The sequence below is a fragment of the Hemiscyllium ocellatum genome, chromosome 9 (genome assembly GCF_020745735.1).
Source record: "Hemiscyllium ocellatum isolate sHemOce1 chromosome 9, sHemOce1.pat.X.cur, whole genome shotgun sequence".
NCBI lineage: Eukaryota > Metazoa > Chordata > Chondrichthyes > Orectolobiformes > Hemiscylliidae > Hemiscyllium > Hemiscyllium ocellatum.
Window position 1 is genome coordinate 65589202 of NC_083409.1, and position 19007 is coordinate 65608208.

At 40.4% G+C, this 19007-nt stretch overlaps 1 protein-coding gene across 4 annotated transcripts in view; it reads left to right on the top strand.

Moving 5' to 3' along the window:
* Positions 1–19007, top strand: part of fggy (FGGY carbohydrate kinase domain containing) — a 352865-nt gene that overhangs the window by 37521 nt on the left and 296337 nt on the right. For all 4 annotated transcript variants that reach the window (XM_060829806.1, XM_060829809.1, XM_060829807.1 and 1 more), the window contains exons 2-3: positions 13819–14006; positions 18305–18416. In XM_060829806.1, coding sequence (XP_060685789.1) covers positions 13830–14006; positions 18305–18416 — 289 coding nt within the window. In that variant the 5' untranslated portion in view covers positions 13819–13829. The remainder of the gene's footprint in view (positions 1–13818; positions 14007–18304; positions 18417–19007) is intronic.

The window sequence follows — 19007 nt, forward strand, 5'->3', positions numbered from 1 at the left end:
GCCACTGTTGGAATATTGCATGCAATTATGGTCTCCTTCGTATCGGAAAGATGTTGTGAAATTTGAAAGGGTTCAGAAAAGATTTACAGCGATGTTGCCAGTGTTGGAGGATTTGAGCTGAAAATGTGTTGCTGGAAAGGTGCAGCAGGTCAGGCAGCATCCAAGGAGCAGGAGAATCGACGTTTCGGGCATGAGCCTTTCTTGAGGAATGAGGAAAGTGTGTCCAGCAGGCTAAGATAAAAGGTAGGGAGGAGGGACTTGAGGGAGGGACGTTGGAAATGCGATAGGTGGAAGGAGGTCAAGGTGAGGGAGATAGACTGGAGTAGGGTGGGGGCGGAGAGGTCAGGAAGAAGATTGCAGGTTAGGAAGGCGGTGCTAAGTTCAAGGGATTTGACTGAAACAAGGTGGAGAGAGGGGAAATGAGGAAACTGGAAAAATCTGAGTTCATCCCTTGTGGTTGGAGGGTTCCTAGGCGGAAGATGAGGTGCTCTTCTTCCAGCCGTCATGTTGCTATGGTCTGGTGATGGAGGAGTCCAAGGACCTGCATGTCCTTGGTGGAGTGGGAGGGGGAGTTAAAGTGTTGAGTCACGAGGTGGTTTCCAACGCAAGGACCAACCAACCCAACCACCCCGTGGCTCATCACTTCAACTCCCCTCCCACTCCATCAAGGACATGCAGGTCCTTGGACTCCTCCATCACCAGACCATAGCAACATGACGGCTGGAGGAAGAGCGCCTCATCTTCCGCCTAGGAACCCTCTAACCACAAGGGATGAACTCAGATTTTTCCAGTTTCCTCATTTCCCCTCCCCCCACCTTGTCTCAGTCAAATCCCTCGAACTCAGCACCGCCTTCCTAACCTGCAATCTTCTTCCTGACCTCTCCGGCCTATCACCCTCACCTTGACCTCCTTCCACCTATAGCATTTCCAATGCCCCTCCCCCAAGTCCCTCCTCCCTACCTTTTATCTTAGCCTGCTGGACACACTTTCCTCATTCTTGAAGAAGGGCTAATGCCCGAAACGTCGATTCTCCTGCTCCTTGGATGCTGCCTGACCTACTGTGCCTTTCCAGCAACACATTTTCAGCTCTGATCTCCAGTATCTGCAGTTCTCACTTTCTCCTTGGAGGATTTGAGCTATGGGGAGAGGCTGAACAGGCTGGGGCTGTTTTCCCTGGAGAGTCGGAGGCTTTGGGGTGACGTTATAGAGGTTTACAAAATTATGAGGGGCATGGATAGGATAAATAGACAAAGTCTTTTCCCTGGGTTCGGGGAATCCAGAACTAGAAAGCAGAGGTTTTGGGTGAGAGGGGAAAGATATAAAAGAGACCTAAGGGGCAACTCTTTCACACAGAGGGTGGCACGTGTATGGAATGAGCTGCCAGAGGAAGTGGTGTAGGCTGCTACAATTGCAACATTTAAAAGGCATTTGGATGGGTATATGAATAGGAAGGGTTTGGAGGGATATGGGCCGGGTGCTGGCAGGTGGGACTAGATTGGGTTGGGATATCTGGTTGGCATGGACAGGTTGGACCGAAGGGTCCGTTTCCATGCTGTATATCTCTTTGACTTTAAGTGTGGAATAACTAAGGCTCTGTAGAGCTTCAGCACAACTTGGCTGCTATTAAACTCAATCCCCCTGCTAATGAAAGCCAACACACCATACGCCTTCCTAATAACTCTATCAACTTGGCTGGCAACTTTGAGAGATCTTTTGACATGGACCCCAAGATCCATATGGTCTTCCACACTGCCAAGAATCCTGCCTTTAACCATGTGATCTGCATTCAAATTTGACCATCCAAAATGAATCACTTCATACTTTTCCAGGTTGAACTTCATTTGCCACTTTTCAGCCCAGCTCTGCATACTGTCAATGTCCTGTTGCAATCTACAACAGCCCTCCACACTATCCCCAATTGCACCAACCTTTGTGTCATCAGCAAACGTACTAACCCACCCTTCCACATCCTCATCCATGTCACTTTGAGAAATCACGAAGGGCAGAGGTCCCAGAACAGATCTCTGAGTAAAACTACCAGTCACCGAGCTCCAGGCTGAATACTTTCCATCCATTACCACTCTTTGTCTGCTATGGTCCAGCCAATTCTGTATCCAGACAGCTAAATTCCCCTATATCTCATGCCTCCTTACTTTCTGAATGAGTCTACCAAGGGAACCTTTTCAAAGGCCTTGCTAAAATCCATGTACTCCACATTCACTGTGTTTTGTCACATCCTCAAATAATTCAGTGAGGCTTGTGAGACATGACCTGTCCCTCACAAAGCCGTACTGACCATCTCTAATCAAACTAATAGTTTCCAAGTAACCATTAAACCTGTTTCTCCAATAATTTGCCGATCACAGATGTAAGACTGGTCCGCAATTCCTAAGGTTATCCTTTTCTTGATCAAGGGATTAACATTTGCCACCGTCCAATCATTTGGCACTACTCCAGTGGACATTGAGGACGCAAATAACATCATCAAAAACCTAGCAATCTCTTCCCTTGCTTCCTGTAGTAATCTTGGGAATATCCCGTCTGGCCCAGCAGACTGTGTTTGTGTTTTGTTTGTGTTTCTATCCTTGTGTTTTTCAAAATTTCCAGCACATGTTCCTTCTTCACATCAACCTGTACAAGCATATCAGCCTGTTTCATGCTGTCCCTACAAATGACAAGGTCCCTCTCAGTACTGAATAGTGAAGCAAACTATTCATTCAGGACCTCCCCTACATCCTCCAACTCCAGGCACAAGTTCCCTCCACTATCTCTGATCGGCCCTACCCTCACTCTGGCCATCCTCTTGTTTCTCACATAAGTGTAGAATGCCTCGTGGTTTTCCTTAATCCTACCCGCTGAAGCTTTTTCATGACTTCTAGCTCTCCTAAGTCCATTCTTCACTTCCTTCCTGGCTGCCTTGTAATCCTCTAGAGCCTCGCCTGATCCTTGCCTCCTCAACTTTAAGTAAGCTTCCTCCTTCCTCTTGACTAGACGATCTACATCCCTTGTCACCCAAGATTCCTTTGCCCTATCGACAAATGAACTAAAAATTAAAAATGATCCCGAATTTAAACACAATGAGGTGAATTCCATTGTTACGAAGAGCAACTCAATTTCTTGGTTGGTACAAAGTATTCTAAGACTTGGACATTAAAAAGCTTGCAAATCTGGGATAAAATGAAGATCAGGTGTTAAACCTCAACAAAGTGATTCACAGTCTATTTTAAAAAATGAAAATCCTGATGAGAATTTAATATCTTGCATTAAAAAAAGATCAAAGGGGGTTGCTGAATGCAGAGGGTAAGAAAGAAACTACATTGAAAGATTTCTCCTTTGATTCCAAATCGTAGCTATCAGTACGCAAATGGCTGCTAGTGAACAGTAATGCAGAGGTAGAAAAGTACACTAAGGAAACTTTGTAACTTTTCAAAACTGTCTTTGCAATGTACAATTGACTTTAAGGTTGAAATGACTTGTAAGAGATTGCAACAACTGTAAAGGGATCTGTTGAACCTTACTTTGATAATAAGGTGCAAGGCATAAACAGTGGGAAAGTTTAGAATTTCTGCTGGACGTTTATTCGCATCAGTTTTTGCTGTGGAGAAAGAAATGGTAGCCAGAGAATGCAGAGAAATACATTTTGATGTTTTAAAAACAATTCATATTACAGAAGAGGAAGTTCAGGACATTTTAGAGAATATAAATGTGGATAAATCTCAGGGAACTGATCTAATGTATTCCAGAATGTTGTGGGAAGGGAGAAAATTGTAAGACTTCTTGCAGAAATATTTGCACCATCTATAACCACAGTGAAGTGCCTGATGACTCGAGCTAATGTTATATCTTTGTTTAAGAAAGATTGTAAGAAGAAACAGGGAACTTTAGATTTGTGAGTCTGACTTCAGTAGTGGGTAAATTGTTGGAGGTGATTATAAAAGAGAAGATTTATGGATATTTAGAGAGGCAAAATATATTAGGGATAGTTAGCATGGTTTTGTGTGAGGAAAACTGTGTCTCACAAACTTGATTGAGTTTTTTGAGGAAGTTACCAAAAAGATTGATGAGGGCAAAATGTTAGACATTGTTTACTTGGACTTTAATAAAGCTTTTGACAATGTCCTCTTTTATTTGTCATCTAAATAAGTGATTTGGATGAGAATATAGAAGGTATGGTTAGTTAGTTTGTGGACAACACCAAAATTGGTGGTATAGTAGACAGTGAAGAAGGTTTTCTATGATTACAAAGTGATCTTGATCAAATGCATCAGTGAATTCCATCTGTCATTTTTTAGCCCAATCTAGGTAAATACGAGGTATTGCATTTTTGTACAACAAATGACGGTAGGGCTTAAACAATCAGTGGTCGAGCCTTGGTAGTGTTGTAGAACAGAGGGACCCAGGCATGTAGGACGAGTTTAATTGGGATTATGTTCAGCATGGACTAGTTAGACTGAATGGTCTGTTTCCATGCTGTATGACTCTATGACTCTAGCCAAACTGTGAACTTGGTGGGTCAATTGAAAATTAAACTCTGGAAAGCAATACTTCAGGACTGTTATGAGAAAAGGGAGAGAGGGCTCATAGAATTGTGCATTGCCAATGATAATTGTATCCATAATAAAATTAAAGCAGTTGTGCGCTAGGTCACCTGGCCCACATTATGTGAATTAAGAATAGCATATTGTGGAACAATATATTTCCATAATGCCATGCACGCTGAATAGTGTATAACATGTATCTTCGTTGACTAAAGTATAATTTACCTTTTTATTTGAAGTATCATATATCTGTTAATTCATGTTTAATTGGCATTGATTCCAAGTTACGTTAAAAAGAGTGGTATATTTTTGGTAATATTTTTCACTTGGGAGTTGTTTGATAAATTTAGGTATTTTGGTTTACGGTTTCCCTGTTGGAATTGAAGTAGACTCAGCCATGAGACAGGGTCTGTTAGTTAATGTCTCAACTTCTATTACAAAAATACAGGAAACACCCAATTTCTGAGTACTGCAGTTAACTTTCAGACGATGGTATGAACCCAGCTTGGTGCCATGCTGACTCAGACTGCTGCCATCATGGCTGTGGATACCAGGAGTCAAATGGGCTTTCAGGAACTCAAAATTGCCTCATATCCTGCTCCCCAGTAGATGAGTAGTATGGCTGAAGTTAAATGCCAGGGAGTGGCAGAGGTAATACTGTGCATTAACATATTATCTTTTATCAGTACTTCCACTTCCACCATTGCCAATCTGTTGTGTCCTTTCCACAATCAAAATGGTTACAGTACAGAGCAGGCTAATCAGTCCATTGTTGAAAAGTATGGCGCTGGAAAAATCACAGGAATTGCCTGAAGTGTTGATTCTCCTCCTCAGATGCTGCATGACTGGCTGTGTGTTTTCCAGAGCCAGTCTTTTTGACTCTGGCTCTCCAGCATCTGTAGTTCTCATTTTCTTCTAATTAGTCCATTTTGTCCATTCTGGGTTTTTGTGTGAGCAATGTAGTCCTACTCCCCTGATTTTTTTTCCCAGAAGTCCTACAAATCTTTTGATCCAGTTTTGTTTTAGTTTTTGGATAGTTGAAGTCTGGATGAACCCTGACAGATCAATGTCAGGAGCCTCCCAGACGTTCCAATGCAGTGACAACATGGCAATCATCCATTGGACATTTAAACTGTCTGGTATCCTTCAAAACAGGCTCCAAATTATAGTCAGAGCTAGAGACTTGGGAGGATTCTGACTCACTCACCTAGATAGTTACATAGAAAGATTGGAGGATTAAAACCTGGTCAATTTCCTGGGTGACTATAAAAGTGCCTCCCTCAAATCCTGTCTAGACTCCTCAGTCGCATAAATTGATCCTGTTACAATCAGTTCCTAGGTTATTGCTGCAGCTTCTAAGTGCACCCCCGCCCACCACCACCACCACCACCCACATCCCCCATGCTCTCAGCCTGAGTTAGTCACAGCAAGGATCCTTTCCCTTGTGGATATTTTTCTCTGAGCCCCAAATGAAGTTATGTTTAACAGAAGCAGACTTTCCTGAATAAACAAAAGATGAGTTTATTAATTACTGAACACAAAAAAATGTAATAAACACAACACACATACAGACACATTAGAAATAAGAGGTGTGCCCTAAAAGGATAAAAGGCCAAATAACAAGATATGGATCAGTCTCTGAATTGTTCATGAAGAGCAGATAGTTAAACATTGTGGCTTTTGCAGTGGGTGTTGCAGATAGCATTGACATTTCTTGTTGAAGGGACAAATTAGATTCTTGGCTTTTAGGCTAATTTAAATGCCTTTGTCCTGATTCCTTTCAATATTTACTTTATTGGCAGCACTCAGTATAAGGATAAGCTTTGTTCTTAACTTTATCTGCAGTCAGAGGTGTCTAAATGTCTGATGCAGTGTTGTGAGCCTCACTGCACACTCGTTCACATTCTGGGACATCAGGCCACTATGCACAGGTTTGAAGTTCACTTTTAATCCCTGTCCATGTGCATTCTGAAAAAAGAGAAATGCACAAACATGTCTCTCACTCAGACTACTGTCTCTGTTCACATGTACACAGTTTGAAATATGTCTGTGGGATTACAAATTCAGTTTTACAAGTGCATTTACTCCATTTGAAATGCCTTTAACATCTTACCACATGTGACCTTTCAGAGTCTGACTCTCCAGATGGCCACTGAATATACATATGCAGTCAACTTTTGGCTGTATATCCCTTTTGAAAGAAAATCTTGTAATAAAGCTTGATACATCAAGGAGGTGATTTTACTTTCTGATCTGTAGTCATGAGAATCTCCATTCTGTCCACCAGCCACCATCATCCCACCCCATTTCCAGACACAGAACACCCTACCCTATTCTTTACATTCATTTGTTCCACCCTGCACCAGACACCTGACCCCCCTACTGAAAACCCAGTCCCCAGATTACTCTAGCACTTCACTCACGTGCTACCTTACCCCTCAACAATGTGCTACCCAACCCCCTCACCCCTGTCACCATACCCCCTTCCTTATATATTTATCTGATTTTCTTCTAGCAGCTAGTCATAGAGATTTTAGGACCTTTAAATTTTGTTTATTTATTTGGGTATCGTAGGGACTGCTTTGAAAAGGTGGTCTTCAATGATGCTTCTACACTGGGCTCTGACAGGATGGCTGCAGTACCTGAGTTGGGACAGATCCTTCATTAAAAACTGTCAGGAGGCAAATAAGTAACTTTTTGTCTGATATAGGTTGGAAATGGGGATTCCAAGCCAGATCGGAGAACTTTTGCCTTTCAGCTAGTACAATTGCAACATTCGAAAGGCATCTGGATGTGAATAGGAAGGATTTGGAGGGATATGGGCCGGGTGCTGGCAGATGGGACAAGATTGGATTGGGACAGCTGGTCGGCATGGACGAGTTGGACTGAATGTTGTTTCCATGCTGTACATCTCTATGACTCTATTTCAGATAATAATCTAACACAATGAAAATAGTGCAATGTTACAAGTTGTAGGCAAAAGGAATAGTTAACAATTCATGTAGTTGACTTACCTTGGAAAGCACAAGCTACGGGCTGAGAAAAAAGACAGATAGATGAATTCAAACCGCAAATTTGTATACCCAGGTCATTGCATAATTTTGTTCAAGTGATAGACTTTCTGCAGGTCATGAAGTTAATCATTTATCTCGTCCCAGGATGGTTGATTGCTATGGGAGTGAACTCAGAAGAGCAGCAGGCTTGGAGACCTTATGATGGAACAGTTTCCAATTATTAAAGCATGTGTGTGCCTCCATTTCTCATGCTGCTGTATTTCTCTGCAGATAGTACTTAAAAGATTAACCAGAAACCAATATGGCCGCTCCGTATTATCTGATTCCATAAGTCCCTTTTTCCACTTTTCCAAATGTTTGGCTAAGTTGGTTATGTTACTTCTTCAGCAGCATCTTCCAAATAAGTGACTTCTAATTATTTTGACGGAAAGGGCAACAGACTCACAGGAATACCATCGGAATCTTCAAATTCACATCTTCCTGACTTGGAACTGTATTATCAGTTTCTTCACTGTTGTTGGGTCAAAATTCTTGAACTGTTCCTTAAAAAAAAACAGAACTGTGAATGCTGAAAATCATAAACAAAGAAGAGATATCATTGGATCGAAAACACTAACTCTGATTTCTCTCCACAGCTGCAGCCAGACCTGCTGAGAATTTCCAGCAATTTCTGTTTTGTCTCTGTTCCTAAAAGGACTCTTGGTGTACCTACAACCCAAGGACTGGATGTAGGTTTGCTCATTGAGTTGGAAGGTTCATTGTCAGATGTTTTGTTACCATACTAGGTAACATCATCAGTGAGCCTCTGGATGGAGTGCTGGTGGCATGGCCTGCTTTCTATTTATGTGTTTAAGTTTCCTTGGGTTGGTGATGTCATTTCCTGTGATGACATCATTTCTGGTTCCTTTTCTCAGGGGGTGGTAAATGGGATCCAAGTCAATGTGTTTGTTGATAGAGTTCCGGTTGGAATGCCTCGCTTCCAGGAATCCTCATGCATGTCTCTGTTTGGATTATCCGAGGATGGATGTGTTGTCCCAGTCGAAGTGGTGTCCTTCCTCATCTGTATGTATAGTTACTAGTGAGAGTGGATTGTATATTTTTGTGGCTAGTTGATGTTCATGTATCCTGGTGGCTAGGTTTCTGCCTATTATAGTCCAATGTACTATTCTTGCAAGATATTTTGTAAATGACATCAGTGTTGTTGTTGTCTGCAGAGTCTTTCAAATTAATTAGCTGCTGATTTAGTGTATTGCTGGTAAACTACATTGAGAAAGCCAACGCACTATTTGCAGATACCAACACTTACCAACAAGTGGCGATAGACCCGACTCCACAACTGGAGAACCAAATCACAGCCTTACTCAAAAACACTTCAGAAATATGGAGAAATAAATAAGACCGACTTCCAGAAAATGAAACCAGATGGATCCAACACACCATGCTTCTATGGATTACCCAAAATTCACAAACCAGGAGCCCCCCTCAGACCCATAGTCTTGCTACCTGGAACAGCAACTTACAGATTGGTTCAGGTGCTACACCAAAGACGAAAACTTAAGTAATAAACTAAAGACTTAGTAGAATACTCACGCCACTCCATCTACTCAACCCAAGAATTCCTGAAGATCATCAAAGACACCAAGATAGAAGAAGATGAAATAATGTCTCCTTTGACATAACAGCCCTGTTCACATCCATCAACATCAACCTGACCAAGGAAACACTGACTACATGATTAGAAGAACCATAAGACACATACACCAAACACTACTAACTTCATCAGCAAAGACAATATTGTCAAACCAGTGGACCTATGTCTTACCACCCACTTCACCTTCAACAACAAAACCTACAGACAAATCAACAAACAACCATGGGATCTCCGATATCAGGGTTCTTAGCAGAGGCAATAATGCAGTGATTCAAACAAACAGCTCTGGCAACCATCCAACCCAAACTTTGGATTTGCTATGTGGATGACACCTTCATCATCACTAAACGAAACAAATTAGGGAAAACCTTCAAGAGCATCAATAATACCCTTACTGGCATAAAATGCACTGAAGAGAAGGAAAACAAAACAATCTGCCATTCCTAGATGTCGCAGTAGACCGAACAGCCAACGCAGAACTTCAAACCAGCGTCTACAGAAAAACAACACATACAGACCAAATACTGAACTACAGAAGCAACCATCCCAACACCCACAAACAATGCTGCATTAGAACAATATTTCAATGAGCCACCGCACACTGCAGTACAGAGGAACTACGCAGAGCAGAGGAAAATCACCTGTACAGTGTATTCAAAAAGAACGGGTACCCAATGAACACAGTCCACAGATTTCTCAGCAACAAACCCCAAAAAACAGACAAAACCTGTCTAGAAACCCTAGCCACTCTCCCCTACATCATCTCAGAAATGACCACCAGACTACTCAGACCATTTGGCATCATGGTAGCCCACAAACCCACCAACACACTAAAACAGCAGTTAATAAGCTTGAAAGACCCTATACAGACAACAAGCAAAACTAATGTCATTTACAAAATACCTTGCAAGAACTGTAACAAACACTACATTAGACCAACAGGCAAAAAATTAGCCACCAGGATACATGAACATCAACTAGCCACAAAAAGACATGACCCACGCTCACTAGTAACTTTACATACAGATGAGGAAGGACACGTTGACTGGGACAACACATCCATCCTAGAATAAGCCAAACAAAGACATGCATGAGAATTCCTAGAAGCATGGCATTCCAACTGGAACTTTATCAACAAACACATTGACTTGGATCCCATTTACCACTCCCCTGAGAAAAAGAACTGACATTGGCAAGAAAAGCTGGCGTAGGTAATGACATCCAGATCCCATGAACAAATAAAGAAATAACTTGGATTTTTGTTTTATGGATATTTACCCTGAGCTTTTGAGAAATTTAAGTCAAGAAATTACTTTTTGCCGGTTTTGGGGGGTTGGTAGTGGTACCTCTAATCTGGACCTCGCGAAGAAAGTGTGGCAGACTTTGAATCCACTGATAAGGTTTGATGTGACCAATCCTTTGCATCATTTTAATATCCATTTTTAAAAGAAGTGTTAGTCTGGAGAGATTCCACATTAGTTATAGTTTATATTTTATAAAGTTATGAATATGACATGCCTTTCCTGGGCATGACGTACTCTGAAATGTCTAAGGGAGTAAAGTTTTCTGTTGAGAATCCTCCTTTGTTTGGAAAAAGCTTCTCTCTTCTGTATCTTGTTCCACGTGCATTTCATGGTGATGTCCAAGAGAAGGTAAAGTGAGATTGGTAGTGGACCTCATGAATATGAATTCATGGAATGTCAATGAGATAGTGTTTTGGAGCAGCTTGTGGTTCAGCCCACGAAGGAACGGGAAATTCTGGATGTGATGTGATGATGTGTAATATGGCAGACTTGTTTAGGGAGCTTAAGATGAAGGAACCCTGAGGGGGCAATGACCATTATATATTCAAATTCACTGTGCATTTTGAGATGGAGTAGTTGGAATCAGATGTAACGGTATTACAGTTGAGTAAAGGTAACTGCAAAAACATGAGGTTGAACTGACCAGAGTTGATTGAAAGGGAAAACTGAGACTGCAGACACTGGAGATCAGAGTCGAGAGTAGGGTGGTGGAAAAGCACAGCAGGTCAGGCAGCATCCGAGGAGCGGGAGGATTGACGTTTTGGGCAAGAGCCCTTCATCAGGAAGAGTGTGGATCAGCAATAGCAGTAGTTTCTAAGGGTAATTTGGGAAGCGCAACAGAAATTCATCCCAAAGAAGGAGAAACATACTGAGGGGAGGACAAGGCAACCATGGCTGACAAGTAAAATCAGGGATAGCATAAAAGCAAATGAAAAAGCATACGATGTAGTGAAGATTCATGGCAAGCCAGAAAATTTGGAAGCTTTAAAAAGACCAGCAGAGGAGAATTTAAAAAGTAATAAGGGGTCAGAAGATGAAATATGAGAATAAGCTAGCTAGTAATATAAAAAGATTGCAAGAGTTCTTTAGATATACAAAAGGTAGAAGAGAAGCAAGAGTGGTCATCAGTTTTCAGAGTGGAACACCTCAGTAACATATCAGGACTTCAAGACAGTCAGGGCAGAGGTGAGTGTAGTGACCATCATTAAGGAGAGGATGCTGGGGAAACTGAAAGGTCTCAAGATGAATAAATCACCTGGACCAGATGGACTGTACCCCAAAGTTTTGAAGGAGATAGCTGAGGAGATTGTAGAAGCATTGTTGGTGATCTTTTAGGAATCATTGGAGTCAGGACAGGTGACGGAGGACTGGAAAATGATTAAGGTATTACCCCTGTTTAAGAAGGGAGGGAGGCAGAAGACAGGAAACACTTGGCCAGTTAGTTTAACCTTGCTCATTGATAAGATTTTCGAGTCTAGTATTAAGGATGAGATTGCAGAGTACTTGGAATTGCATTGTAAAATAAGGCTGAGTCAGTATGGCTTCTTCAAGGCGAAGCTATGCCTGACAAATGTATTAGAATTCTTTAAGGAGATAATGAGCAAGTCAGCCAAGTTAGTGGACATGATTTATTTGGATTTCCAGAAAGCCTTTGACAAAATGCCACACATAAGACTGTTAGATAACGTTAGAGCCTATAGTGTTAGGGACAATGTACTGACATGGATTGAGGATTGGCTGACTGAAAGAAAGCGGAGAGTAGTGATAAAGGGGTCCTTTCAGGATGTTAACCAGTGACTAGTGGAGTCCTACAAGGCTGAAAAATGTGTTGCTGGAAATGCGCAGCAGGTCAGGCATCATCCAAGGAGCAGGAGAATCGACGTTTTGGGCATAAGCCCTTCTTCAGGAGTTCTACAGGGGTCAGTGTTACACATTAAGGATCTGGACTAAGGAAGTGAGGGCATTGTTGCTAAGTTTGCAGATGATATAAAGATAGCTGGAGGGCAGGTAGTGTTAAGGAGGCAAGGAAGCTGTAGAAGGACTTGAACAGACTAGGAGAGTGGACAAAGAAGCCCCAGATGGAATACAATGTGGGAAAGTGTATGGTTATTCATTTTTATCGGAAGAATAGAGGCATAGATTATTTTCTATTTGGGGAAAGGCTTCTGAAATCAGAAGCACAAAAGCGACTTAGGACTCCAAGTTCAGGATGTTTTTAATGTTAACCTGCAGGTTCATTTTACAGTTAGGAAGGCAAACAGAATGTCAGCATTTATTTCATGAGGGCTAGAATACAAGAAGGGCTTGAACTAAGAGGAACGGTTGAGGACTCTTGGTCTTACAGAATAGTGAAATACCTGGATAGAGTGGATGTGGAGACAATATTTCCATGAGTAGGAGAGAGGGCATAGTCCTCAGAGTGAAGGGACAGCTCTTTAGAACTGAGATGAAGGGAAATTTCTTTAGGCAGAGGGTGGTTAATCCATGGAACTTATTGCCTTGGAAGGCTGTGGAGGCTAAATCGTTGATTGTCTTTAAGACAGAGGTAGAAAGGGTCTTGATTAGAAGAGGATCAAGGGTTAGGGTAAAGGCAAGAGAATGAGGTTGAGAAGGGCCGAGTGTCTTAATTCTGCTCCTATAACTTAGGGTCTTATCTCATGGGTCAAGTGATCCACTAAGTATCATTCGTTTCAATTCATTTGTTTCTGTTATTCGATTGAACATCATGAATAGTTCACATGAAACATTAAAATGAAACATTTGTGGGCGGCACGGTGGCATAGTGGTTAGCACTGCTGTCTCACAGCGCCTGAGACCCGGGTTCAATTCCCAACTCAGGCGACTGACTGTGTGGAGTTTGCACGTTCTCCCCGTGTCTGCGTGGGTTTCCTCCGGGTGCTCCGGTTTCCTCCCACAGTCCAAAGATGTGCGGGCCAGGTGAATTGGCCATGCTAAATTGCCTGTAGTGTTAGGTAAGGGGTAAATGTTGGGGTAGGGGTGGGTTGCGCTTCGGTGGGTCAGTGTGGACTTGTTGGGCCGAAGGGCCTGTTTCCACACTGTAAGTAATCTAATCTAAAATAATGTTAAGTGACATTTTGCTGTAAAGTAAGGCACATCATATAGACCTTCAGAATACCTTTTGATCAGTCATAAATCAAAAGTAACAAGAAAATGAGAGAATTGCTGTGTCATCTCTTTATTACTTTCTTACAGATTGAGCTGTAAGATCTCCTTTGTTTGATTGGTGAATTTCATGGATGGAACACTACATTGGACAGTTCATAATAAAATGTCCTTTCTTTAATTTACAGACTGTCCCAACATGAAATACTTCATGGGGATCGATGTGGGAACTGCAAGTGTACGAGCAGCACTTGTAGACCACCATGGCAAAGTGCTAGTTCAGGCTGAACAACCAATCCAAATTTGGAAGCCACAGCCTGACTACTATGAGCAATCTTCTACTGATATATGGGAAGCGTGCTGTACTGTTTCAAAGGTATAATATAGGATGATTTGTGTGACTATATTGAACAAAACAACTATTCTCAGACCAGACTGTATTTCTGTAACATATGAATCCTGTACCTTGTCTGCTACTGGCACTTATGTCAAATACAAAGAACTACAGTTTAAGCCACTGAAATGTAACATTGTATTTTTCTGTCAACTCTCACTGCATTTATAAAAAAATAATGAAAATATTGCAACAATAACCATAGTCGTTATGCCATTTGGCATGAGAACTGTGATTACTAATGCAGCATTTCTATCATGCTCTTAGTGAATAATTGGCAAAAGGTTTTCCCCATAAAACCAATATTTCCTGGCATAAGATTGGAGTCATTATTATATTTGTTCTAGATGGACTGGATGATGAGCCATTGGCAAATATCACTGTTGTGGTTGGAAAAGGAAAAGCCAACTGCTGCAGACACAGTCATTTAGTTTAATAATTTTCTGTAACTACCTTATATTCTTCTACATTATATTTTACTGTTTTTCAACAGCCTGAAATATAATCTATGACTAAGAATAAGCTGTTTACTCTAAGAGATCCAAGGGTAGACTGGCAGCTGCAGTAAATACAAAATTTCATACAGTGGCTTATTATTATTTCAGTAACTTACATGTAAAGCAAATATTTTCTGCTATCATCTTGGACTCAGGCCCTTATTTTAATTGGATATTGAGCAAAAATAAGTCCCCTTTGGATTGTCAAAAACCTAATTGTCTTTATAAGTGACTGTGTGTCTGAATTGGAGAGTACATCAAGTGCCAACGTATGAAAATTCTGTGGCATTTTTGATCTGCTTGGTACTTTTAGGGGTGAGGATGGGGGTTGGGGTGGTGGGGGTACGAGACAAGCAAAGATCAAGTTTGCCACTGGGAATAATTTGATAAGTAGCAATTTTTTGAGATTTTTGCATGTCACCCTGTTATGTGATCAGATTGATCTGGTGATGTCTAAGAAGATGGTTTTGAATTATGTTTTAAATCCATTTATGACAATGTTTTCAAATAATTATCAGAGTATCGTATAAAGACACCGGAAAGCTCATCCACATAGTACCAATAAAACATAGCAGTGTTTCCTTTCAACTAGAGATAGTCCAGTTTTAATAATGATGTGAAGGTGCTGGTGTTGGATTAGGGTGGACAAAGTTCAGAAAGTTTGTACTTTCAAATAAACCTGTTGGACTATAAACTGGTGTTGTGTCAGTTTTAATAAGGCAGACTTTACTTAGAAGTACCAAATTCTGAAGGCAACATATAGGCCATATTTACATTAATTCCAGGGTGTCCCCTTACGTTTGAATGGTAAAGAAGCACTATCCTTTTGAGCTGATCTCCCCCAGCATTGCTTTAATATTAGTTGATGTACATTCCCAAGTGTTTGTTGCAAACAATGCGAAGAAAATCTTCAAAATTGCTTTTCATGCACAAGGTGAATCTACCATTATATCTTGTGCCACAAGCATCTCTGTAGCCTTTTAAGCCCTTTACTGAGGGTTCTTTCCCCTCAGCTATGAGATAGGACTGGCCTTTCTTGATCTGGCAGCTTTGTGTACACACCAGATTCTCTCCAGCCTTACAATTCTTGCTGTTCATTAATTTTTATTTATGATTTTGCCTTCTGTTTAATTTATAGCCACTCAGACTTCCCAGTCAGATGTGCTTCTGCTGGAATTCCTGGTCTGTACTATATTCCTCTTTTTTGCCTTCTCTCTGCTTTTGGAATGATGTTCCTTTCCTATTAATAGGATTCCTTTCAACAGTTTGCTCTCAGTATCATGATTTGATTTTAACCAGCTTTTTAAAATGCATTTTTGTACTTCCCGCTCCCAATCCATGGCTTAACCTGCTGTCTTTCGTCTTGTATATTCAACCAGTTATATTTTCTCGTTGCCTTCCCTGTGTTAATTATAATATCTCCAATGACTAGCCCCTTCTGATAAATATTTGATTATAGTACCCTGTGATGAAAGATGTATGATTTTTATATGTTAAAAACATTCTTAAAGAATTTGGACTTTTAACAAATGACATATGGGGCTTGGTTCATTTTGTGTGAAGGAGTTAAATAGGTTAATCTTTCTGGAACCATGATTTTAATCCAATACATGTCTTCTAGAGTTTAATGGAATTTTTCTTATGCTGTGGGAGTTATGACTGGAGAGGAAACACATTAAGCCATCAGCTTAGCAGAATTTAGGATGAGCAGTTTTTAAAGAAATTAGTTCAAATGCTTTTCAATTCTGTTCAAAGGAGACCTGACCAAAATCAGGTGCAAGTATAGTCTCTCCAGAAAAAGAGATTGTTCAGAGCAGTTAAAGTATTAAGTTGCCCCAGTGTAATGGTTGTAGTTTGAGAAAGTTTCCCATCAGGAGTACTGGTTAGAACTCTGCAAATTATTCAGACCAGAGAATAACTAAAATCTCAGTTCCTTGAATATTCAAGAGGAAGGATTCTTAGCTCACAGGACAGAAATTGAGAAGATGCAGCAAATTTAATAGCGTAAGAAAGGTTTTCTAGATTTTAAGTGATGGTATTGGAGAGTTGATGGGATTTTACTTTGCTGTGTCTTTTGAAATATTTCCAGCTATGTTATATTCAGAGAGCTTGGTGTGGTTTGTTATATTTTTATTTCCTTTGTGTAATAAATTCATTTTATTATTAAAATCTACAGCCCATCTGCCTATATTTCAGTGAAAGACTTCCACATTAATCTTTTAAAAGCTGAATAGTATCTACCAAGCCAGATTTCACTGTGGAATCTGACTTGTCTAGTTGTAATAGTTACAGAGACCATAAAAATATTTGGTCATTGTCTTTAGGAGTTGATGGCCTCATTTGATCATCAGGGCTGATCTATTTTCCTTCTACAAGTTGTCGATTGTGACAGTCTGATCCTCATAGTTCTGCAACATATTGTAATCGGAGGTACCTGGTTTCTTGTTACTTTCTATAACTCCTCTAGAATCTGCAAATCGGTATTCCATATCCAACAATCTGAAAGTCTGGTCCTCATGCTGTACAATTATTGTTTTTCTGCCTTCACCAATAACATTTCTGAGGCCTCTCCACTATTTAAACTGCTTTCTTTTATAAATTAGAATACCTAATTTATAGTTGAAACTGGTTTTCAATGGCTATATTTTATGTCTTAAGTCTTGCTGAATTCTTTTTGAGACTGCCACATTTGTGAAAACCTTTCTGCCTGCATATAGTGCATTCAAATTATTTTTAGTTTCAGTAATTTTGGCTGCACGGTGGCTCAGTGGTTAACACTGCAGCCTCGCAGCACGAGGGTCCCAGGTTTGATTCCAGCGTTGGGTGACTGTCTGTGTGGAGTTTGCACATTCTCCCAGTGTCCTCATGGGTTTCCTCTGGGTGCTCCGGTTTCCTCCCACAGTCCAAAGATGTGCAGGTCAGGTGAATGAGCCATGCTAAATTGCCCATATTGTTAGGTGCACTAGTCAAAGGGAAATGGGTCTGGGTGGGTTACTCTTCAGAAGGTCGGTTTGGACTTGTTGGGCCGAAGGGCCTGTTTTCACACTGTAGGGAATCTAATCTAATCTAATCTTTCTGAAGCAAACCTCTGTTAATGTTAAATAGCAGAGGTTAAATACTGGCTATACAGTGTCTACAAAAATACTTTTCCAGTCACAGTTTTATTTCTATTCACATGCTGCCATCTCCAATGCCACTTGTTCCCGATATTTATATATACACCCAGTCAGGTGCTCCCCCTATTCCTTAATTAAAATATAGCTGTTAACTCCTTTCTAATTCAGTTTTGTCTCTTGGGCACAAACAGAAATTGCTGGAGAAACTCTAGCAGCATCTGAGGAGATAAAGCAGAATTAACATTTCAAGTCCAGTGACCTTTCTTCGGGCATTTCTTCTGAAGGAGGGTCACTGGACTTGAAATGTTAACTCTGTTTTCTCTCCATAGATGCTGCCAGACCTGCTGAATTTCTCCAGCAATTTCTGTTTTTGTTTCAGGTTTCCAGCATCCACAGTTCTTTGCTTTATTTTGGTCTTGAAAAGCCCTGCCAGGTTTACCAAATACACGAAGAAGAGAAATTATGAAGGAAAAGGGAGGAAAACATTACAAGTAAAGAAGTTTTACATTGTGAATGGTTTCTCCCCAACTCTGAAACTTGAAAGGTCAAATGAAGAGCTGGTGGGAACCAAAGGAAACAGCTGATCAGTGTTTATGGAAAAATGAAGGTTATAAGATAAAAGTGAACAACTAATTTTATTCTGTCATATCTTTCCTTTATCATATAGAGAATAGCTCAAGTAGCTAATCTATGCTATCTCCGAGGAATTGGCTTTGATGCTACCTGTTCTCTTGTTGTACTTGATGAAAGATTTGAGCCTGTAGCAGTTAATGCAGAAGGTAAGGCTTCACACATTCCTATCACAAATATATATATGTGTATTTTTATGCATTAATTATTTCATGGTGAAAGCATTTTTAAACTGTTGTAATAATAATTTCACTAGTATCAATAGTTGTGCACAGGCATAATCAGACATGACAATATCATGTGTTATAATATTATATAAAATAATTTAACGTGGTCATCTAGTTAGTAAATGGAATCTATGCAAAAGGATATTTAAGACAGTAAATACCTCATTCCTTCAAGGAATAATGAAGTCAAGATTTTGACTAGCATTCTGAAATAAAGGAAAGCTTTATGGCCATTTTCACCAAAAGTGAGAGGTATTATGTAGTACAATATAAGATTAAATAAGGATCAAAAGTGTCATTTGTATTGTCAAACAACCATTCATAACATGAATTAAATATAAAGCTCAAGAAAATAGTTACACAAATGCCACAAACACCCAGAAAAATCAGGAAAACAACAAGAAAGCAGAGGGAAGATATTAAGAATTGCAAAAATTCAGTAATATGAGAGTGCAGGTCCCATCTGTCCTACTTTGCAGGTCACAACAAAAAACGTTACTGGAAAATAGAAGA